Source organism: Phallusia mammillata, chromosome 4, assembly GCF_965637545.1.
Source record: "Phallusia mammillata chromosome 4, kaPhaMamm4.hap1.1, whole genome shotgun sequence".
Taxonomy (NCBI): Eukaryota; Metazoa; Chordata; class Ascidiacea; order Phlebobranchia; family Ascidiidae; genus Phallusia; species Phallusia mammillata.
In genome coordinates, this window is record NC_137255.1 from 26517077 (window position 1) to 26542508 (window position 25432).

Genomic DNA, 25432 nt, shown 5'->3' on the forward strand with positions numbered 1-25432 from the left:
CGCAAGCTACTGAGTCACCCGAAAGATCCAATCGACACCCTTGAACAACGTAGTGTTGTATATTCTATTCCCTGCGCCGAGTGTCCGTTAATATATATCGGCGAGACTGGAAGGTCACTCAACACCCGCCGAAAAGAACATCAGCGGGATGTTGCCAACAGCGACGCAAAGAAGTCGGCCCTGTCCAATCACGCGGTATCACAAGGCCACCGTATTGATATCAATGCGGCTTCTGTTGTGGCCCGGGAGCCTGACTACAGGAAAAGACTATTTCTTGAGTCATGGAATATTCACCAACAGGTCAACACAATGAACATCAAAACAGACGTGATGCTTCCAGCGTGCTACAGGCACCTGCTTAAAGATTAGAGGGTCAATCATTTGTTATCGCGCGGTGTTTTCGTTGCGTTGTTACGTGCTTGCGTTCTATTCTTTTTTTCCTTTTTTCCTTTGTTTATCGTGCACTGTACTAGTCGCATTCAGTGTTATTTACCCTGATGAAGACGACCTGTATAGGACGTCGAAACGTCGGAATAAAATCACATTTGCCAGAAGAGCTCTTTAAACTTGAAAACTTTCCAATGTTTCAAAAAAATACTGTAAACATATCGTAACATAGTAAACTGTGACGTCACATATACTTTTTTCGTCACAACAAACCGAACAATTAGAGATATTGCTTCATTTGCAATTGCCCTAAAATGTGTTCTAATCAGTCATTATTTTCAACCACTTCCTGTTAAGTTAAACCATTAAAATTAACTACTTTTGTATATTCATTTTGTTTGAACAAAATCTTGTTGTACTCATAAAAACATTATATTGGTAAGGGGAATTTAAATCACAGTAATACCGGGTTGGCTCTGTTTTGAAGCACAAAGAAAATGTTTTCGACGTCATCGGGAAAGAAGGATGAATCATTGAGGTCAAGTACATCAGGAAGTAGGGAAGCAACAGACGATGCAATATCTGGATCATTTGACTCATGAGCCCAGCTACACACTTGCTTAATGTTTGTTGTGCTCATTTTAGTCAAGAATTCGGCTAGCAAGCCTTTCTTGAGTGACCAATCTTCACTAGAATTTGCAGCGACAAGGTTTTGAAGACTATTGAAAACCGACGAATCGCAGATTCCGAAGACAAACTTGGAAACAACTTCCCATTTGTCTTCGGTTAGTTGTTTCAGTTGCTTACGAAATTTCTTCACGGGCATGATCATCATCATGTAGAAAGAGGCGAAAAATTCCTGCCAGGTGAGGTGAGAAAAGTGTCTTACTTTGTGTCCGTCTAATATCGTCAGCTTGAGATTCACTTGCTTCGTTACTGATGTGTTCAGGAAGGCGTCGGCTGTGACAGGTTTGATTGCAGCTTTCTTAAAGTCCTTGGCTTTAAACACCAACTGGCCTTTGAGAAATGCATCCCAAGCCATTATGGCCAGTTTATCCAATTCGCAATCTTCGCCCTTCAGATGTGGTGTTATTACATATTGGCTACAAGTAAAAGCAAAAACTCGTGTGAGCGAAACAAACTGAATTTCTCCATCGTAATTCACCAGGTAGTTGAGTGTCAAGATAAAATTGACAGGAACATAACAGTACGCGAATACGTTAGGGTTTTGTGTCAGTTTTTGATGTATCTCATTACATTTTTCGCCACATATCTGAAATACGAGTTCGTCTTGTGATGTTGGAGTTAACCCAAGTATCTGGACTATAAATTTGGGTCGGTATGACGGATAGAGCTTGTATAGTTGAGATGGTCGTGACGTAAAAATCTTTCGAGCAAGTGGAAGCAAGTTTCCTCCCGCTAAATGCTTCAAATAACTTTCTGCAGAATTTTTTTCATGTAATAGTGGTTTCGAAACCGAACTGGAAAATGATTTAAATGCTGCTTCATCCAAACCATCGAAAATAATCAAAACATGAGGATCACTGCAAATGGCAGTAATTATCATGATTGCTTCGTCAGGTGTGCAGATCCATTCCGATAATATGGTGGAAATGAGAAATTGAAGAAAGGTCAATTTTGCAGTGAAGTCAATGAGCCTGATTACAATGTAAAAGATAAACGATACTCTTCCGCACAATCGTCCATCTAACGCTTGGAGGGCCCACTTTTTGGCTGATGTGGTTTTTCCTATTCCAGCTTGTCCAACCACCCCAACTACATTGCCGTGTTTTTCGATGTAGTTTTGTTTTGCTTCTGTTTTATGCGCTTTGAACGTCTTCTCCGCCTCTTGTTGTGCAGTTTGTTTTGCACGAGGAAACATTTCTTCACCGGCAATGTCACTTTCTGGTGTTTTGTAAAGTTCCTTTTTACGGTGGTAATGTCCTTCTGCTAGAAACTCGTCGCCAATTTTTTGTGGTTTGTTGACCATGGCAACGTGGACGGGTTCTACAGCTTGTTCTAAAAACTCAGCTAGAGTCGATTCTTCACTGGCGATTGCTTTGACTTCTCTCTTTAGTAGAGATTTCAGTTGTTGACCTAAACAAGATACGTTCTGTAAAAAACTTATCGCATCACGCCAGTATAAATTATGGTATTTTATTGAGGGGTGCATTTACTAGTTTGTATTTAAACTAATACCAAACAAAACCTGTCTTCACATTTTTCATTTTCAGTGACTTGTTTCTTTTTCAGATATCTTTGCTGATTTTCATTTGGTAAAGCATGGGCTGCTGCAGATCGACTTGTCGCTGTACTAGGTTGATGTGATGTGGACGGGTTTTCATGAAATGCCTTTGGCAAGGTTTCGTCCTCCAAAGCAACTGGTGCAGGTGGCTGTGCTGAAGTGTGCGGTTGTTCGTGTATATGCTGGACCGTTTGCTGTTGTTGCACCAAGTTGAAATGGTAGTGGTGGTGATATGTGTCACCAAAATGTGGCGCCTCTGCTTTATCCTGCAAAACACTGAGAGATTTAATAACAACACACATTCTGTCACTCTTACCTACAATATTTATAACTCTGTTCTCCTCATCGATTGGACAAATTTGAGCTTGATGTGTTCGGGGCACAACATCTTTTGATTGTTCGGGTAAAGGAACAACTTCACCAGATTGTTGTCCTTGTGGCAGTCTTGTCTGAAGTTCATGGTCACCCGATTCTTGTGTCAAGTTGGGTCGAACACTTAAGTTTTGAGCAACAGTTGGATTAAAACTTGCATTTCTAGTTTGGTTTTCCATATTTTCTGACATGCGTCCGAGCACAAATCAACAAACTTGATCAAAAACCCTGCATTTTGTAAACAAGTTTCGTTATGTTAGAAAATTAAATTAAATTACTACAAGATATGAGTAGTGTTAAATTATAGGACAGTGTGCTATATCGAAACCTCAGTGGCGTTGTTTAATAGCAAACCAATTTCCAACACCACCAACGGCGTAAGGTATAACAAGTGTAGAGTTGGAGACATTGATGATAAAATACTCTTTCAAAAATTCGAAACAAACTAATTAAATAGTGCGGTTTGCTGGAGGCTGTATGAAACGCCAAATGACGTCCGTATTGCCGGGAAATATTTCTTATAATATCTGAACGCTCAATTTCCCATTATTTCTGTGGTTTGTCCTTTCGTCGCCGCGCATGTTTCGTAAACGAAGCAACCGTCACACGTTGAGGTACTTCAACAACGACGAAGCAAATCCTCGTTAAACAACGTCGATTTATCGCCACATAACAGTTCTTTATTCCCGGCTTTACATCGTTATACAAAATGGTGGCCTTTGATGTAATGCATTGGATACATACAAAGCAACCGGGTATTTACACGAGCGCAGTAAGCCATCGAGACTGCTCGTCGCACAAGGACGCAAATGTACAAAGCTATAAACCACTGGGACACATCGAAAAGTTTAGTTTTTTGAACACAAATTGTTTTTTAGGTTACCCTCATATAGTTCCTGAACGGACTTGGTTCACGATACCGCCGTAAGTGTTTTCCCCCATACAGCATGTTCTTCGAACAAATTACTGTCGTACGAGGGAACGGTACTTTGGCACCAACAACGCATGCTATTTGGTTTATTATTTAAAGTTGACTGACACAGAACCATTTCCATCACGTTCTTATTATCACGCTGAAAAGGCTTGTGACAGAAAATCAAAGCCCGACTTCACTTCACAAAATAAAAGATTTTGACATGATATTCAATGCACGCATTTAAGTCAATTCACGCATTTAAATGTTTAGTTCCTCTCAGTTTTTATGTCATTTGGAGTCCATAACTGGTGCGAAAATCTAAACATTTAAAATGTTCACTTTGATTTTGTGCAGCAACGCAATAAGGTCACATCAAAAACGAAAAGAAACAAGGCACAACAACATGGCAAAATCAGACAATGCCCGGAAAACATACAATAACAATAAATTAAAATGTGTAAAGTAACACCGAGGTATTACGTTAAGAAACAAATTTTGTGCTGATGTACACAACAGTATCGCATAAAATCCGCAAAATTCTCTGCTTTTTGTGTACTTTGTCACTGCGATTTATATCGGGGCGCAAATACTGTGTAGACAACATATGAGTGACAGCGTTATAAATGAAACGATTAAACGTAGTTTTTACTGCAAGTAACACACGCCACCAAGTCGTGGTTTGGACGCGACTAATTTGAGTTTTCGCAGGAATGGTTCCTATACCACGAAACGAGATATTTGTTAGCTTCATTTACTAGTATATGAATACTGTCATGAACTTAATTCGTTCAGACCAGAACTAAATGAAAACTTAAACATTCCAAAACAAAAATAATAAAACTCCCAGAACAAATTATGTTCGTTTGTTTCGCATCGCTTCTGTATAGGACATTGCGTATAAGCAAAAAAAGATTTTCCACATTAAAAATGTCGAAAAAACGAAAATGGTGCTTTTAATCATGAAAACAGACTGAACCTGTAGAATATGTTAACGAGCAGAAACATAATCCTTTTGAACGAAACCTTTGCGTCAATCAACCGTGCTACGAAAACAGTATGAATTCATATTTATATTTTAAGTTGTGACACGACATCGTATCGACTTCTGGCCCACCAAAATGTTAAAGCCAAAAACAGTTACAGTTATTTCATGACAAAAAAACTAGGTTAACTACAGGCTTGAAGTAAGCTTGTGTGACAAAAACAAGCAACGCTACCAGAAAGTGAAAAAGCTGACACAAAACTACTTCTTTTTGTCAAAACAATTGTATGTAATAAATAAACAACAACAACAAACCAAACTTAAAGCGAAAATAGACCGGATATAGTTTGCACATTTGTAAACATTTTTACAAAATTAAGCACTAAATTTTATGCCAAGCGAGTTTGCTAAACAGCCCATGCAATCACAACCTAATGTCTTTCGAGTGATTACTAAAACTAGATATATGTTTTCTATTTCTTTTAAATATTTGTTTAACCAATTGAAAATAACATTTTGACACAACAAACTAACGTCTTCCCATCAGAATATAACAGAGGCAAATATATAAGTAGGGTCCGATGTCATTCAAACCCACCAAGCAAATTTGAAATCTTGCTCACCAACCGAGCGCTTATCAAGCAACAAGTATTTGCATACAAGTTATGTCGCTTAAAACTGCCAGACACAAATATTGCCCCAATACGCTTGCTTTCCTTTTTATTTTTGTGGAGGTTGTCCCAATTTGAATGGAAATGTTAAGAGCTTTGGGATTATTTGCCAATTGAACAAAATATCCGTTTGAAAATAAAATTTAATCTTTTTTATGCATTAAAACGAATTTTGCACGGATTTCCAAATTACCTGATGCAGACGAAAATTTGAGTAACAATTTGTACTCATTGATTATTTCGGGCTTTCTATATGCTGTTTTTTAGGAGGGTGGGGGTCGGGTTTGGTTTATGTCTTGGAATATTTTGACACGCTTTATCGCTGTTTACTCCCGTATTCTTCAGTACAGTTTTCTAGAATTCACCATATTCGTGCTAACGATCCGGCTTATATGAGTAATATATTTTTATTTCAATGTTTTATCTGTCACGCTCGACATTTTAAACAATTGCATAAACAATAAAATAGCAAACGGAATAGCTGCGCGACCGGGTCAGTGAGAGCCAAACATTGGCCATCGAGTCGCTTATATAAGTAAGGTCATTAGATTGTTCTATCAGACAACATAATGAGCATTGCAGCACCAAAGTTGTTGGAAATCTCGTTGGGCAAGGACGATGTCGTACAACAAGCAACTCAACTGTGGACTTTGTATCAAGTTGTTATGCGTAGGTGGTCAAACCTACTTGCGCAAGAAGGGTTCCTGGTACTTTGTTAGCGATGTTGCCTCGCCAGTTTCGCAAATAACGCGTCCAACAGTCGCCAAACAATCACGTGACAGCAGAAAGCTACTTTAGCAACGCGGGACGTTTTTATTACCATGTTGTTTAACGACGAAATTTTCAGAGCCCAACTGAACATACTGTCATTTACAAAACTTGGGTTTGAAAGTTTAACAAAATAGTTGCGCGTATTCCATAACAATAAGGTTTAGGCATATTTGACAAGCACAATAAATTATCCACATCAAAAACGAACATAAAAAAATAAAAATACAAACAATTAATGCAGGCCAATAATTTAATTCATTCTTGCATACATTGTTCATTTTTAACACACCTAAATGTTAAAATCAAAACAAATAATTAAACTACGGGTTTCCAAATAAAATAAAATAAAAATGATGCCGACAATATTAGTTTATCATAATATAAGGGTTATAATTAACGATTTGTTACGATTTTTTCCTATATTTTTTTTGTCATAAACTTTTCCAGTCGTATGGTTTAAACAATACATTCAAACAGTATATTTGAAAAACATTAATTATGGCTTAAAAATCAACTTTTGAAGTACAAATGACTAAGTGAAACATTTGTAAAGATACAGCCCATACAGCAGTATACTTCGTACCATACATTTTTTGTGGTTCTTAACGTCAAAAGTGAAATTAAAAACAATCCTGGAAAGAAAATATCTCATAATCTTACAAAAAATATATCAAACGAAAATACATACTTTGTACATGAAAATTGAGGGACGTTCTTAGCCTGTTTATGCGCTTGTCCACCTAAAGTCGCAAGTGTTTACACCGTTATGCATGGTAGAATATAGTAAAACACGCTGGACAATGTTTGTTGGGATTCAGTTCTGGTTCCACTCCCAGCTTGTATGTATGACTTCAAAAGGTTGTTTTCAACAACTTAATGAACAATGAACATTACAGCACTTGCTGGAAAAGATTTTAGAGATGGGTAGATGACAAACAACTTTACTGTACACTTGGTATTGATTTGTTATTCGTACGTGATCAAACTTACTTCGCACAGGAAGGGGCTTACAGATTTGCTACTCTTAAATTTTAAAGAAAGAACACATTTGACATTAAAATAGGGATGATTGTTTTGAGCCAGTTCAAGTGCATATCGAATCGCAAGTTTTCGGACTGTGGAGAATAGTACAAGACAAAAGACAAGCAAGACAAGAAGGCGGATTTATTCGATGGCAACCAGCCCAAAATGCTTTGTCCCGTAAAGCAACTCGGCAAAGTATGGTGAAACAGTGTTATCGACAACCAATATTTAATCCATCCCCTTATCATGCGAAAATTGCTGATGTTGCAATCGACCTTTGGATTCGCTCGTTGTCGGAAGTTGCAATTTACTTTGAATGACAAATTGGGGCCGTTTAAGAATCAAGCTACTGAACAATTAGGCCACGCAATCGTAGCAGATTTTATGCCGATTTATTTAAAAATGTAAACTTATGTGAAACTTAAATTACCCACATTCCCTCAACGGAAGAATAAAAAAACGAAGGCTAAAAATTTATTTGATGGATTTTGAGTAAAAACATATATTTACTTATTTTGTATTACAGCATAATAGCTTGTCAGTTTGAAAACAAACAAATGATTATGCTGTCACATTTTTTGAAAGGGCAAATTCTATTGTTTTGTTTTTCGTAATACACAAACACAAAGAAGGCAAAGTTTAAAAACTGGGACACAAACACTCGTCAAGTACTTGCACATAGATTACGTTGAGTGGCACTACCAGCCAGACTTATCAGCGCACAATGTTAACTTTGCCTCTAATCGTGTGAACGTTGACCTTATTTGAAGGAAAATCTCCTGGACCATTATCAGTAATCTGTCATTACTAACGTGAATATAAAAACATAGTGTGATTGGATGCAAGAATGAGTTAACAACAAACGTACACGTCGAAAACCTAAATAAATATGCTGGTTTCAGCCATAAACCTGCACCTGTCCGAATTGTAAAATACGCGTTTGGGCAGGGAAAAAATAACCATTTTAAGCAACCCTCCCTTTACAAATTCGCTTTGTTAATCCAAGAACTTTGTATGTGATCAAAACCTTGAAACTAACATGTTTCACCTGTCCGTTTCAGCCTATAATCTTGCAATTAAAAACGCGCGAAGTCAGCTACACACAACAATTGTAATTATAGACCCAACACCAAATTCCCTGAATTATCACTAAGCAAGTGGACAATGCATTCGAGTATGAAAACACACAGCTACCTGGGGAGAACATTACGTCATCTGTGAAAACCATAGTAAAAATATTTAAACGTTTACAGTGTTGGACACATGCTACAAACTTCACGGCTACCGTACGCCTCTATCGAAACAACAATATCAACTAACTCAAATATCATTCAAAAAAAACTATTCTCAATTGTTTAAACAAAGTAATTCACGAAACGTTTTTTTTATGCATACCCCAGACGGCATTCTGACAAGAAAACAACAGTCTGTCAAAAAGTATGCCTTTGAATAAACAGTAAACCTGATAATACATTTCAATGACTTAACCTGCTGAACCATAGAAACAATCACAGTTCCACCTTATGCTGCAAAGTCCAAGATAATGCATTTATTGTGACTGGTCAACAGTTGATTCTAAAAAAAAAACAGTGTCAATGTTCAACCCATTAAATAATTTCTTATTAAAACAAACTTTTATGCTGAATTTCCACTTGATAGAACAAATCTTGCTTCTCTTACAGAAAGTTACGACTTGAAATAACCCGGAAGTGGCGTAATATTTCACTCAGTGTCCCGGATGAGCCATGATTCGTGAGTCTTTTTTTTCACAGGGTTCGAACCCAGGACTCTCCCGGGGACGAATCCCGATCAGGTTTTTTTTATGTCTGTATATGGGTCAGGCGCACCAGACCGTTCGGCTGATTCGTGAGTCGTTCATGACTTCACACAAGTTGTACAATCGCGACATCAAGTGTATGGTGTCTCAGCTGCCAGTAAACGTCGTTTGTACAAAACAAAACTTTTCAATATCTTTTCGCGTAAATATAATTTTAACGACAACACTTGTTATGATGATCGGTTCTGACCGCAGTTCTAACGTTCATCAAATTAAACTCAGGTTTAGTCCCGCCAGCGGTAAAACTTGAATGCAAATGTGATCAAAACTCGTTATAGGCGATGAGTCGTCGTCACGCATTACGAAGTTTGCGGAAGTAAAAACGCATCCATGCATGTCATCAGCGCGAAAAATCTCGGGTGGTTTTAGGGATTCCAAATTATGAGCTTAACATTGTCCATTTAACCGTTATGCCCACTCGAGACGTACAATTACCTAAACACATAATTTACACGAAAACAATCAAAGTCTAGTTTAAACGCAAACGGGGAACATTTTACTACGTAACAACTCCTTCAAAAATTAAAATCACAGGTTTTGATTAAATATAAACCGCTTAAAAGGTGTGGTAAAAATGCACAAAAGACAGCGACTTTACAATAACCATCTTTGCCTGCAAGAAAATACCTTTTTTTTACCTACCATTAGCTGTGTTAAAATCTCCATTTAGAATACAATGTGGCTTCAAACTTCATCGTTGCAAAAATGATTCGAAACTTGCGTTCTACTGACATCAAGTAAGTGAATACAGACAAGTTCAATCAAGAAGGACTGCTAAAAAAATAAAAGTTATAATTGTATGAACAACAAAACTTAAGAAATAAACAGGGTCATTGAGATTGCAGTGTAAAAATTGCCTGGTCCAGATGAATGCATGGATTAGTGCGGTCGTAAATTTAACCTCGACCCAAATTGTTTATTCCCATCACATTACTGCACGTCAATGTTCAAACTAGGTGACTCTGTTAATTCCAACCAGATAAGAAAACATTTTAGAAGACGCTTGAGATTAAACCTCAAAATCAACACGTGGGTAGATACAAGTGTGCTTTGAAGAAGGGCGGCATGACATAGAGTAACATTAGTTATCCCGCTTGTTGCTTACAGTTCCCATTAGCCCAACTTAATCTCCCCTGCCAGTTGTTCCAATACACACACACCAAGCGAAAAGGGTCGGATTGTCATGGAATCTAGCGTTTTAAAACTTTTTTCGAGGTTATAGTGACATCTGATTTTCTCATCTGATTTTACACAATTTGTATAAGTTGATGTTTTGATGGTTTAAATAAGTTTTGTTGCTTACGAGCGCCACCCTGCAGTAGCAAAAGTTTAGTTTTTGCTTCCTTAAATAGTGTGTCGGAGTCAGAAACAATACGTTATGTGTTGATAAGCAAAACTTTTTAAATTTTACCAGTAATTAAATCATTTGCGATGCACGAAATGGAAAGTAGTGCAGATTTTCCGGTTGTTTTTATTGTTGCAGGATAAATTTATTTGCTTAATGTTGTTGTGCAAACAAACTTCTGGCTTAACCCAAACTGTTGTGTAACTTTTCCATGACAAAAACTAAAAACAATTTGGATTGAAATATAACATTTACGCCAAATACACAGCCAGTGCAAAATTAGATAGTCTTTTTACCTAAACATAATGAAAATAAAGTGATAATATGCTAATACACATTGCAGAAAAACTATACACTGCACCAAAAAAAAAAAAAATCTTCTCAATACATAATGTGCCATTTCACTGTTATTTTAGTGAGAAATAATTTAAACAAAATCTTTCATAAAAGCATCAAACCATTCAATCATAGTACAGTTTTAACAAAGTTACAGACAAACAATCTTTTTATGTGTTTTATTAAACCTACAAACAAAATTGCTATTGATATAAAGGCAGTTTTATTTTTGAATACATCAAGCAGATATGTAAACAGATAAAAACCTGATAACTTTGACCACTTCTTACCTTCTATCCATTGCTTAACACGCCCTTTGGTATTTAAAGTCAAATGGAAGTGAGGAGGCAAATTCAATAAAATGGACATTGCTGTCACCAAAGAGTTCAAGTTTGTTTTTTCAGAATTATAAAGTGGTACTACAAAACAAGGGATCTCTTTGCATGTTTAGTGTGAAGATCAAGCTGAAAAATACACTAAAATCTTGTTGGAGCAGTAACAGTTTTTTTCACTAGTATTTTAGCATCTAAGGCAGAGGTTGTTAGTATAAATGACTGACAAAAAACAGACTATACACGGTGCAGAATTAAACTTTTGGAAACAGATTGAAAAAAATACATGAAGCAAAGGGAGGGGTGTCTAGTCTAGAAGGCCAGGGGTTGTGTACCATTCAACTAAGCTTTAATGGAAACACATGAATAGTTTTTACAACGCATAAAAGTGTCTTCCAACACACAATTGAATACAAATAAAATTTATTTTTGATTTAGAACAATTTGGTCCATTGATCATAGTAAAAGTCATTTAGCTAACTTCAAAATTTAAACAGCCTTTACCTCGTTGACTGATACTTCATTGCTAAATAACAAGGTTCTCGTAATTTATGACAGTCTACTGGACAATAGAGTTTGTGAAGAGCAACTTTTGTTTTGTGAGAAGTTGAGGGGAAACTATGCTACACTGTGACCTTGCTTGCGTAACATCTTTAAATCCATACCCTGAGAAAAGAAATGTCTTAAATGTTAAAACTTAAACCGTTTAAACTGCAGACAGTGCGGACTGTTTCAACCTGTAAGGTCTCATCAGTGCAGCTGGTGATGAGAGATAGACCGTCCGTATTGGCTAGTGTAGTAGCCATCCAACGGCACTTCAGTTAAAGAGTTTTCATGTAAAAGTTACTAAAACTGGCTTGTCTTGCAACTTTGTAAAAACGCCGATGGAAAAGTCCCTATCATAACTATTTTCACATAAATATTTCTATTTTCAATTTGGTTCAGAAATATCAATTGTTCTGATATCTATGTTTCAAGTTTTTATTTCAGTTTGTACTAATTGTTTAACGTAGGCCTACATGTTTACCAGTACCAAATTTCTTAACAAAATTAGAAAAGTCAGCTCAACATTGCGTTTTTCGAACGTCACCGCTTTTGTTTAAACGAAAAATAACGGCTGTAGTCTGATGTTCCTCATTTATCCATGGTTTCTTCATCTTGCTTCCTCTCACAACAGGTCGCCTAACTGTTTCTTAAAGTAAGATTGTGTAGCTGTGTTTTCTTGCACAAAGTGACATAAACTCAAATAACACCCTCTCCTAATATACGCTACATGGCCAAAACATTTAGGCTACACTGTAGAATAATAATAATTATAACCAGTTATTCTTAAATGTTGTCAAACTGAAATACTTTTCGACTCATTCATTACTATTTTGTTTAATATATTGTTGTTGTGTTTTATCGTATTTACAACCGCTTCGTTTCGAGTCTGTGTCACGTGTGTTTTTGTGCAACTTTATTGCCGCATGTTATTGAGTTTGGCCCGTTGCCATGCAAGTAAACAAAATTCCCCAATGATACTGTCTGCTGTTTACACTCGTGTACATTAATGGGTAACGAAAATTAAGTCACTATGGAGTTACTAATTAAGATTTGTATTACCGGTACTTGTTTTTCGACACAAAACAATGGTTGGAAATCTAGAAATGTGGCTTTTCTATTTTTACTTTTCTATAACTTTTATATGTTAAATAAAGGCTAAAATTTGGAGCAGCACCCCCAGAAATTTTAGGCACGAGCCGCCGCTGGCTACAATATACTAAAACTCCAGTAATTAAGTGTAAAATGTGTTTAAAAATCATGACCCAAAATTTTGGCACATTTTATACAATCGAGCCGGATGACAAACAAACATTTATTATCAACCAACCTGAATGGAAAAGCAAGTAAATAACGCATCTCAGAAGAATTTAAATCTGCAATATTAAAAAGTTTAACATCGTAAAGAAATTGTCAAAATGCACAAAAATAGAAACCATTTCACTACTGAGCTTAAGTTTTAAACGAAATTACAGCAATCAAATACACAACTACGTATTTAGTCAAACTTTGAAATAAAATTGAATTACAGCATTTCAGTTTTCAACAAAAGGAAACATAAAACACATACAAGCACAGAAAAGTTTTCAAACAAATCAACTAAGATTTACATTTGAAGGTTAATGTAATAAATAAAAGTTACAATAAATAAATACGTCACAACAAATAAACAACGTACGTGTTTGTATGATAGATAACGTTAGGCAGTAAATTTCCTATAACTCTACAAGTTCAGCACGTACGGAAAAACTTAAATTACATTTGAGACAACTTGACTAATTAGGAATTCGAACAGTAAATCGGATAAAATACATCAGAGTTGTTGCCTGTGGTGGCGCTAAATAAACAGGGCTGTGGTTTCGTAACAAATACGCACTAATGCTTTGAGTGCAGCGCAAGTGAGTTTGGTCTGAGATATTGACTAAGTTAACACCTTATTTTATGTTTAAGCGTTGTTTTCTACACACCCCAGCCAGGCATCCGTTTCTGTTACGCATAAGAATCATATGTGTCAATCAAAATCAACATTCAGGAGAATTGTTCGGGTTTGTTTAAAATACTAAAGTTTTTGTTTCAGATTTAGGACACAACTCTCCCTCGCGACTTTGATTTAATGAGATTCTTCCCTGCTTCTGTGAAGTCGTTTCCCCAAACACGCAAAACGCTGACGTTATGAACACATCGTGCCAATGACTCAGCACTTTCATCTGTCAGGTTGTTTGAAGTCAGATCAAGAAATTCCATCTAAATAAAACAACTGCTAAGTAAATTCGATTTCATCACGTAACAGTATGTATCCGGCATGATGACAGGACACCCAACCAAAAAAAATACAACAATACATTTTATTTTACATTCAACTAGCTAGGTATTAGTTCGGAGAATACACACAGTAGTGTTACATCGTTGCCACCAACAAAATAGTTTTTCAGCTGTGCAGTATGTTGTTAACATCAGCAAATCACCCGCACATTATCTTAGAACTGTTGAGCTTTGCCTTGCATTCTTTTTGTTCTTTGTAAAATATTTGCTGTTTTCCTTTCGCTTATGTCGCGAAGCGCCAGACATACGTTTGAGAAACAAGTTTCTCACGTAGGCCAGGTTTAAGCTTTAGATTTTACATTGACCACATTGAGATGCGATTGTTCTGTTCTAACACAATGTGTAAAAGTCAAAAAATATTTGACTGAAATAGAAATCTGTGCCCTTTGGGTTGATTTCGATTGTTCATTTGGGATTTTTAAACACTGAATGGGAGAAGGAAAACACAGGACATACCCGTTTTGAGTTTATCCGAATGTAAGTATTACGAAAATGAACGGCACTCCAGAGGGAGTACGCGTATTGTGCGAAATGAATTTGCAGCTTTAGGTTCATGACCAATGTGTTCCCTTGATGCATTTTGTGTTCACGCAATGAGACAATGTGGGGTAAATAAGGTAATTTAAAAACGCATGAGGCCAGCCCATACCTAAAACTTTGCATAAAACTTATTAGATTCTGAACTATGTCAGAAAGTGTCTTCCGACTTTAAATTTATAACAAAGTGCTAGTAGGTAAGTGACTGCTTCATTTGCGATGTTTGGTTTGGACCATAAGCCATTAAAACAAAGATCACCAAATCGCTTTGACACATTTTGTCCATTTTAAAGTTGATAGTTTGTATGAAGACGGATTGAATCATGATGCTATTATTTGAACCCCATACAGTTATCCTATGGCAGTGTGTTACAGCACAGACAAGATTGGAGCATTCTTAGGATGTGCGCGAACAACCGCTTTTCTTTTGTAACATATACAAGAATTGCTCGGCTTTATGAGGTCCAGTCGAGTTCAACGTGGGGGTTAATCACGGAAAGAAAAAAACAGCTTTAAATTTACAAGAAATTATAGGGTAAGGCCCTCCGCTAAACGGGCCTTTTTGCAGTGAAACAGGAACTAATTTAAATGCCCACTCCGGGTTTAATTCTGTTTAACCCCCGTCTTCCTGACAATAATGCTCAACTTTTTAAAAAATCAAAAACTGCAACTAGTTCCTATTTTTGATAACCAGAAAGGTTTTTGAGACATTATAGCGATTTTTTATACGTATGGGCTGGTCAATCAAAAGTGCTACAGGCACATTTATTGTTTCCGTCGATAGGTAAAACAACTTAAGGGCTGCTTCATGAAGTTGTATAGCATTTGTCATAGTGAAAAATTCTCCAATGTCAACTGCGAAGTTGCTAAAGCAGTTTTTGCCATTTGTTGATACATGCGTGTTGTCCCAATCGGACGATGTGCGGGAAAAAAATTTCGTGTATATTGTATAGACTAGTGTTTCCCAACCTATGGGTCGCTTGTTTTAGTGACAATAAGAACATTTACTTTTTGATTTCGCATTGTAGCGTTATTTTTATATATTTCCCAAGGCTTTAAATTGTTGCCAAACAATAACTTCATCACAACCTGTCGTGATAATGGTTAAAACTGTTTGTGACTTCATAAAGTGATGTGTTAGCTCACACTTAAGCGTTGTCTGGCTAATAGTTCTTCGATTCAGCTCTAAGTCCTGCTTAAATGAAAATGTTTGGCAGAAAACAGCAACACTACTTGTTCGTTATAAGGTTATTGATTTGCTACACTTGCTTAGTAATTTTTAAAAAGCTTTCCGAATTTACAGACAAAAATTAAACCAATTACCATGTCCACGGGTCGCGAGAAACCACTAAATAAAATTTTGGTAAGTATTTGGGTCGCGTCAAAAAAAGGTTGGAAACCACCGGTATAGACTACAGCATTTTTAACACAAAATCATTCTAATCAAAGCCCATGACTGGAAGTATAACGCGCTTTAGAGTAGAAGAACGAAAATAAATTATGCGGTTTGATTTGATGTTGATCCGTCATTAAGTCAATAAGAAAAGCAAATGCGATCTTTTATGGAATAATGTAAATTAATCGTTAGGAGACAAAATCTACTGCTGACACTGATTAAAGGTCTAAAAACAAACATTACAGAACAGTTAATGATGCTGTTATCAGCTGAAAAAATCAGTTATTTATTTCAAATTTTCACAAAAACCTAAACACTCCATGCGTATCCTACATGCAATCGGATTATTCTCGACCACATAACCATGCAAAACATCAAAATATTTTTTCCACAAGACTGTCCACGCACATGCACAAACTTACTTACAGGTTTTTTCAGTTGCAGTACAGAACCGCAGAGGTGTCTGGCACCTTCACTTCCGATGTTACAACACCCCAGACCTAGCTTCCCGACTTTGTCAAGGCAACGGGCCAATAAAGATGCACCCACATCACCGATATCGTTGTAGGAGAGGTCGAGGCTCTTCAGCTGATGTTAAAGCAAAATATCACATGTCAATTCTTAACATAGAAAACGTGCGAAATCAACATAGTGACGTTTGCAAGGTTAATACAGGCTAATTTACTAAAGATTTCTGTAGTCTAAACAATGATTTTCATTTTCAAGATTCGTACAGGTTCATGCTTTTGCATTTGTGTAGCGCTTCTTGTAGAAATGACGATATAACATCACAAATGTAGGAACTTGGGTCGTTACATTTTGTTGTAAAATTACGCTTGTTTGGGACTTTGGTTTCTAATATTTCTGACACTGAATGGGCTAATTTTCTGGATCATGTTCTGAGTAGCTATTTTACGTAAACTTTGAAGATGAGTTAAGTAATGCTACATGCAACGTTATTTTGCATGTGCTGTTTTATAATCATGTGAGCGTGGGGGACGTCGAAATTTATTCCAACTTACAATAAAAATCTGCTGGAAGAGAAATATTTGTAAAACCGCTGACTTTTTGGAACACATATCACACAATCAAATCAAAATTACTCGAATGCAAAGTTTATTTGACTGACCACTTAGCACAAAAAATGCTTAGAAAATAATTTCAAACCCAGCGTATGCTGTGTCTCGACGTGGAATAAATAACTGATGTTACTACTTTCATTTAGGTAATTAGATTAAAATGTTGGCAAATATTATTTGAACAAACAATACCGGAGTAGTGAAACATTTCAAAAATGGTTGTCAGCAATCCTAAGACAAACAAATGACACCCCAGGGAGAAACATAAAAAATACTTTGCGTGTTACAGTATCAAATATAAATATTCTGACCCACGTGATCACATAAAAAACTAAGTAAAACTTTCTGGACACTGTTCGCCTACATACGAAAGCCTAAATTACTTACAGGTGTTTTCAGTTGCAGTACAGAATCACAGAGTTGTCTGATTCCTTCGCTTTTGATGTCGCATATCCGCAGCGCCAGCACTTCGATGTTGTAAAGACAACAAGCCAACGAATTTGCACCCAGATCGCCAATCTTGTTGTCTGAGAGGTCGAGCTTCTGCAGCTGATGTTGAATTAACAACAAGCACATGTTAACACATAACAAACCAGACATTGCAATGACACACAATATAACAGTGGCCAATTCTGACATTCAAACAATAGATGCTTTCGTTTATTATTTTTTTGAATAATTTGTAAGTTTTATGGTAGGATTTTTCAAAACTTTAAAGCATGCGACGCAATAACACACTATTTTTTTATTTGCGACACACCTGGCAGGTAAGCAATACAAAAGTTGTAAGAAAGTAAGTTAATTTGCGACTCTATTGTGGTTGATAAGATTGCTTTCTATGGCAACCAAAAAAGAATAAGCTTTTAAACGTTGTAATGGACGCACGTTTTTCGTTATAAGTCTTATATAACACCACAATATACAAGCTATTGCTGCCAGTCATAGTTTGTAGAGCTTTTCTGGCAAATGTTATTTTATTCCGACGTTTCGACGTCCTATACAGGTGTTCTTTATTAGGATAAATAACACTGAATGCGACCAGTGAAGCGCACGCTGGAAGCATCACCTTTGCTTTGATATTCATTGTGTTGCCCCGTTGGTGAATATTCCATGACTCACGAAATTGTCTTTTCCTGTAGTCAGGCTCCCGGGACCCAACAGACGCCGCAATAAAATTACAATCACAAGGCCACCGTATTGACTTCAATGCTGCGTCTGTTGTGGCCCGGGAGCCTGACTACAGGAAAAGATAAGTTCGTGAGTCATGGAATATTCACCGACGGGGCAACACAATGAATATCAAAACAAAGGTGATGCTTTCAGCGTGCGCTGCACTGGTCGCATTCAGTGTAATTTTCCCTAATGAAGACGAACTCTATAGGACGTCGAAACGTAGGAATAAAAAAAATGTGGTTGTTTTTGAAGGTTTTTTTATATGATTTGTTAATTTCACAGTATTTGTGTAGTTTTTGTGTAGTATAACTCAAATCGCAAAGGTTTTGAATGGTCAGAATGTTGCGTTATAACAGAGTCCATGTTTCAAATGAAAATAAATGTGTATTTATGTTTCAAATGAAAATATTCTGACCCACATGTTACGTAAACTACTAAAAACTTTCTAGAAATTGTTCACGTACATGGATATATTACTTACAGGCGTCTTTAGTTGCAGTACGGATTCGCAGAGTTGCCTGACTCCTTCAGTTCCGATGTCGCATCTCCACAGCACAAGCATTTCGATTTTGTGAAGACAACGAGCCAACGAATTTGCACCCAGATCACCGATCTTGTTGCGGGAGAGGTCGAGTATCTTGAGCTGATGTTTAAATTAAAAACAAGCAAATGTTAACACATGACACAGCAGGCATAGAAACATCACACAATATTACAGTGACCAATTATGATCTTTAAAAAGTAGGTGCTTCCATTTATCTTTCAAACAATTTGTAACGTGGTTAAAAAGCCATAGCTGATATTCTCTCAGGTATTGCGCATTATTTAAATAATACGCATTACCACAAGTCTAAACTTGCATACGCGTCTTTTATGACATACAGGACATTTTAAGTCGCTAAATTAAAAAACATCGCAAAACTTGAAAACAGAATTAGCTTGTTACTAATTTGGTAGCAAATAAAACTGACGGTCATACATCACACACGAAATAACTTTACCTACTCCCGCGATCTGTGCATAATATTTGCAGTCAATACAGTAAAGGGTAAATGTGCATTTTGCACCATGAGATATACCTTTAAAATCTTGTTTAAGTTTTGTGATACGTAAAAATGCAACGCATAATTATATTTACTGCCATCAGTGGCAACTGCCCGAAACAGAGTTTTTAAACTCTAACTATGTGCAGGAACTCATGTTGAATAATTTAACGAGATAGGTACAATATCTTTTTCAAATTAAGGTTGCAAACTTTTGCATTCACCCGATTGAAACATTGTTTGTTACAGCGCAAATTAAATCCAGTTTTGCTATTTGAATCGATCAGGTTGTCATTCGTAATCGAAATCCTAATTACAGTAATACCGGGTTGGATCTGTGTTGAAGCACAAAGGAATGATTTTCGACGTCGTCAGGAAGAAGAGATGAATCACTGAGGTCGAGCTCATCAGGAAGTAAGGAGGCGACAGACATAGCAATTTGTAGATCATTCATCTCATGAGCCCAGCTAAACACTCGCTTCATATTTGTTGTGCTTATTTTAGACAATAATTCGGTTAACAAGACTTTCTTTAGTAACCAATCTTCACTGGAACTTGCATCGACAAGGTTTTCAAGACAATTAAAAACCGAAGAATCACAGATTCCGAAGACAAACTTGGAAACAACTTCCCATTTGTCCTCGGTTAGTTGTTTCAGTTGCTTTTCAAATTTCGTAAAGGGCATAATCATCATCATGTAGAAAGCGGCAAAAAATTCCTGCCAGGTCAGGTGAGAAAAGTATCTTATTTTGTGTCCGTCTAATATCGTCAGCTTCAGATTCACTTGCTTTGTTACTGATGTGGTAAGGAAGGCGTCGGCTGTGGAAGATTTAATTCCAGCTTTTTTAAAGTTCTTGTCTTTATATACCAATTTGCCTTTGAGAAATGTATCCCAAGCCATTTTGGCCAGTTTGTCCAATTCGCATTCTTGGCCCTGGAGATGATCTGTTGTTACGTATTGGCTACAAGTAAAAGCAAAAACCCGCGTGAGCGAAACAAACTTAATATCACCATCGTAACTCATCAGGTAGTTGAGTGTCAATATGAAATTTGCAGGAACATAGCAGTACGCAAATACATTAGGATTTTGAGTCAGTTTTTGATGTATCTCATTATATTTTTCGCCACATAGCTGACGTCCAAGTTCATTCCGTGATGTTTGAGTTAAACCAAGTATCTGGACTATAAACTTGGGTCGGTATGACGGATGGAGCTTGTATAGTTGAGCTGGTCGTGATGTAAAAATCTTTCGAGAACGTGGAAGCAAGTTTCCTCCCGCCAAATGTTTCAAATAACATTCTGCAGAATTTTTTCCATGTAACAGTGGTTTCGAAACCGAACTTGAAAATGATTCGAATGCTGCCTCATCTAAACCATCGAAAATGATTAAAACATGAGAATCACTGCAAATAGCAGTAAGTATAATGTTTGCCTCGTCAGGTGTGCAGTTCCATTCTGATAACATGGTGGAAATGAGAAACTGAAGGAGTGTCATTTTTGCTGTGAAGTTAAGGAGCCTGATCACAATGTAAAAAACAAATGATACCCTTTCACACAATTGTCCATCTAACGCTTGCAGGGCCCACTTTTTAGCTGAAGTGGTTTTTCCTATTCCAGCTTGTCCAATCACACCAATTACATTTCCATGTTTTTCAATGTAGTTGTGCTTTGTCTCACTTTTGTTTGCTTTGAACTTCTTCTTCGCCTCTTGTTGTGCAATCTGTTTTGCACGAGAGAACATTTCTTCACCGGTAATGTCACTTTCTGGTAAGTTGTAAAGCTCCTCTCTGCGGTGATAATGCCCTTCTGCTAAAAACTCGTCGTCAATTTGTTGTGGTTTGTTGACCATAGCAACGGGGACGGGTTCTATTGCTCGGTCTAAAAACTCAGCTAGTGTCGATTCTTCACTGGCAGTAGCTCTGACTTCTCTCTGTAGTCGATACTTTAGTTGTTCACCTACATAAGAAAAATTTCTATGAAAAACAAATCGCATCACTCCAGTATGCACTACGCAATATTATTGAACGGCAATTTTAAGTAGAATTGTATTTTAAATAAACAAAAACTTGTTCATACATAAATCACAGTACGCCAGGGCCATTGAAGGCGCTATACCGAATCAGCCGGTCACCAAGCATTCACCACCATATGGCAAGGCGTAGGATAGAAAAATCTAACCTACGGTGGGATTCGAACCCACGACAGGAGTCTTTCCGGGACTCGCGCTCTACCAACTGAGCTACACAGGCTCAGTGGAGAAACCGCCGAAAGTCGAATCACAAGCACCGTTGCCTGCCGTGGGTTCGAATCCCACCGCAGGCTAGATTTTTCTAGCCTACGCCTTGCCATATGGTGGTGAATGCTTGGTGACCGGCTGATTCGGTATAGCGCCCTCAATGGCCCTGGCGTACTGTGATTTATATATGAGTGTGCCGTGATCGCTGGTCTGCATAGACGCTTCAGGGCTGATCCCAGTTATGAATTTATGTTCATCTTAACTGATACTGGTCAATCTGGCGATCCCCTACTACGAAGCTGACATGTGCAGCATACGAGGCAGGCAACGTTGCTTGTGATTCGACTTTCGGCGGATTCTCCACTGAGCCTGTGTAGCGCAGTTGGTAAAGCGCGAGTCCCGGAAAGACTCCTGTCGTGGGTTCGAATCCCACCGCAGGCTATATTTTTCTAGCCTACGCCTTGCCATATGGTGGTGAATGCTTGGTGACCGGCTGATTCGGTATAGCGCCTGCAATGGCCCTGGCGTACTGTGATTTATACATGAGTGTGCCGCGTGATCGCTGGTCTGCATAGACGCTTCAGGGCTGATCCCAGTTATGAATTTATGTTCATCTTAATTGTTCATACATATATCATTTTCTGTGACTTGTGTTGTTTGTTCATGTTGACTAGCTGAAGACCGGGCTGATGTACATTGGCTTCTCGATATCCGAGGTTGTGTTGCAGTAGCACGGAGGTTTTCTGGTGCCGTTTCGAATGATGAAGTCGACTGGTTGTGGCATGTTTGTGGTTGATGTGATGTAGACGGGGTTTCATCAAATGATTTTGGCGAGGTTTGTTCCTCCGTAGAAACTAGTGCAGGTGGTTGTGTTGAAGTGTGAGGTTGTTCATGTATATGCTGAACAGTTTGTTGTTGTATAGAGTAGAAATGTTGATGAAGTTCTACTGGTGCGTTAAACACTGGTCCGGTTGTGTGGATGATTGTGTCTCCAAACTGAGGCGCCTCTGCTTTATCCTGCAAATTCACACACGTAATTATAATTAACAAACACTTTTCATTTTTTTAATTCTTACAATATTTACAACTTTGTTTTCTTGACCGATTGGACAAATTTGACTGGAGCGTGTTTGGGGTACAACTTCCCTTGATTGTTCGAATGGGCTTGATTGTGGTAGAATGTCACCCAAGCTTGGGGTTGGGCTGGGCAGGGATGTAGCATTCTTAGATTCGGACGTATTTGATGCGTCATCGGCCATTTTTAAAAACAATAAAAACAAGCACCTATTTCCTGCATGACAAAAGCAACAATTTGGCTCTATGACTACGTTTAAAAATAGTGATGGCCTTATTTCGAAACGTGTTTGGTGACTATATCCTTTTTAAGGAAATTAAGAATTAAAAGCAAACTCACAAAACATCATACTAGTTCGTAACAAGTATTGTAACATTACCACTCAACTTACAGAAAGTTTCATCTTGGCAGTACCTTTTTTCACAAAAAAAGGTTTACATTTGTTCAGTGGTTTTACAAAAGAAACAAATCCCTTGAAACCATGCAGTTAGTGTGGCAACCAATAGGAAGTCAGGCCATGGTGGCAACTCTCCACGTTATATCATTGAGAATCGGTAAGCTTCTCAAAAATTGGTTTGTCGCTTAAACGTATTCGGAGGTTTGTGACAAGAAATCGTCCACTGTAGTATTCAGTTCGTGATACAATGCAAATGAAGACAATATCAAATGTATTTTAAGAATGTGATTAGCCTATACCAATCAATACAATACAATACAATACAATGTAGAATGAAACTTAGAAGTGACCAATTTGTCTGTAAAGAAGTATAAAGTATTGTATGCCCTTGTGGTGCATTTTTGAACAGGGATAAATAATGAACAGAATAAGCACAGACAATAAATTCTCTAATTAGGATCAAATGAAAACAAAAAATGGCGCATGGGCCCCTTTCTCCGCTTAACAATGACCAATATTTGTGAGTTCATATTTCAGTAAAAACCACGAACAACATGAGCAACAATCAAAAAACGACCAATGACATTTCTAACAACGCTTATTATCGCCATTCTTATCGCGGTTTATTCCTACTCGCTAAAACATGGAAATCAGAAGCAAAGAAGATATATTTTATAGCATTACGGCTTGATGCGTAAAAGGAAAACACCCCTAATAAAATGCTATGATTTGAAAGGTGGTATTACATTTATTTTAGGTGGAGGATAGCAAATTTAAGATAAAGTGTGAAAAAGACATGCACCAAAACCAACTACTTCACAAATACGATGAACAGGTCTAATTTTGAAACGCAACAGATTTATTAGAAAGAACGTGGTTTGCAAGATAGCCTAAATCACACACAAATCTGTGCAGGACTAACGTACCAGAGTGGAAAAAGTTTAAGCCCGAAACCGAAGGCCAAAACTGGGCCTATAATTAGAATTAACGAAACCAGTCGACACGTCCATATAAAAATCTATATGAATGAACGACTGAGCCAACCAATCAATGCGCATCTTGTTCGCATGCACAAAGAAAATAAAATGTCAACGCTTATGTGTCAGTGATGGAATTCAAGCCAATTCTTGTCAGCAAGAAGGAAGATAAGGCAAGACAACGCGACAAGTCATAATGTCGCTGCGAAATCAAATCGTTAGACGCTTTGCGGTGACTTTGTCGATGAAACGTTTAGCAGACATCATGGTGCAGTTTGGAGCGTATAAATTAGCCAAGTTTAGCAGCTTTGCCCTTGCTAATATTTTAGCCCACAGTTTGTTCCCCACTCTGTTCCCCCCCAACCTGCTTTAAAACTAAAACCGCTACAAAATCTCATAATTGTCAAAAGGCTGCGGCTGTTTCACCTCGACATAACGCTGTAACAAAACGAATACAAATAAAGGGGCATTTAAGGCGACAGCAGACAAACCCAGCGAATTTTCAAATTAAAGTTAGCGTAAAATTTTGTACTTCTTACATTTTTCCTGTAATTTGGAACAATTCTATGGAAACGAAAAGTTGACAAACAAAGCGTATTTTTTATTGGACCATTGTTGTGTACTTGCGTATTTATGATTGCTATTAGCTAATACAATGGCAACCCACACGCAATCAGGCTTTGCAAACTAGCGAAGCACCGAACCGACTTTTGTTAAAGTCGTAAACTACACGTTTGACATGAAATCATAAGTATTTTTTCTGCCAGGTAGTTTTATGGGGTGTAATGTTGTGTCGGCCATGGTTTAAGGTCGCCAACGAATTATTTGACCGAAAGTGAATCTGTGTAAAAATAGCCGACTCGGCCGAATAAATTCGCCAATCGAACATTCAGTGCATCTCTACTGCAAACATTACAAAATCGTTTTTGATGTACATTGTGCTGACTTATCAGTGGTGTACATTTGTGCTGTACAAATGTGAAGTGATTGCACCACGAGAAAATGAAAGTTAGTATGTGTCTAAGTTTGCTTTCAGAAAATGCGTCATTTATTTGTCATCTGTATATAGTCAAGCAACCTTTGTTTTGGATTTCGACATGGAAGTGGGAGAAGGTTTCAGCCACTTCATCAACAGTCAGCGGAGTTTCTCTACGTTCTGCATTATATTGCTACATATCGACTCTTTTGAAGTAACGGTGCGTTGGCGGAATGACTGATGAACGTTACTTCCTGCTTTGGTGCATTCAAACCATGGTTAAAATAAGCTTCACATTTCCTTGAAAATCCAACTTCTCTGGATCTAATACGAAATTCTGTCAACCCATAAATGTCCGTGGCATTGTCATTTTGTTTGGTTGGTAAAGTTGTGACCAAATCCATAAAGGCAAAACTCTTTTGTTTACCACAGCATGTTTAGAAATCAAGTTTTTGTGGATG

The 25432-nt window shown here is 37.4% G+C and overlaps 1 protein-coding gene and 1 non-coding gene across 2 annotated transcripts; both read right to left on the minus strand.

Annotated features, from left to right (window-relative positions):
- Nucleotides 1-835: 835 nt before the first annotated feature.
- Nucleotides 836-3227, minus strand: LOC145223239 (protein NLRC5-like). Its single transcript, XM_080089623.1, has 2 exons — nucleotides 2607-3227; nucleotides 836-2484 (listed from the first exon to the last, which is right to left on the minus strand). The coding sequence occupies exons 1-2, from the start codon at nucleotides 3193-3195 to the stop codon at nucleotides 842-844; spliced, it is 2232 nt and encodes a 743-aa protein (XP_079945749.1). The 5' UTR covers nucleotides 3196-3227; the 3' UTR covers nucleotides 836-841.
- An 18258-nt stretch (nucleotides 3228-21485) lies between these two features.
- On the minus strand, nucleotides 21486-21559 carry Trnas-gga (transfer RNA serine (anticodon GGA)). The gene has a single exon. It is a non-coding gene; the product is annotated as a tRNA-Ser (tRNA).
- Between the last annotated feature and the right edge of the window lie 3873 nt (nucleotides 21560-25432).

What these genes read in the sequence shown, in the direction of transcription:
- LOC145223239 (XM_080089623.1), bottom strand. Translation starts at nt 3,195, where the DNA reads ATGTCAGAAAATATGGAAAACCAAACTAGAAATGCAAGTTTTAATCCA. An exon ending in AGTCACTGAAAATGAAAAAT is followed by an intron (nt 2,485 to 2,606) that starts GTGAAGACAGGT and finishes TATCTTGTTTAG; the next exon opens with GTCAACAACTGAAATCTCTA.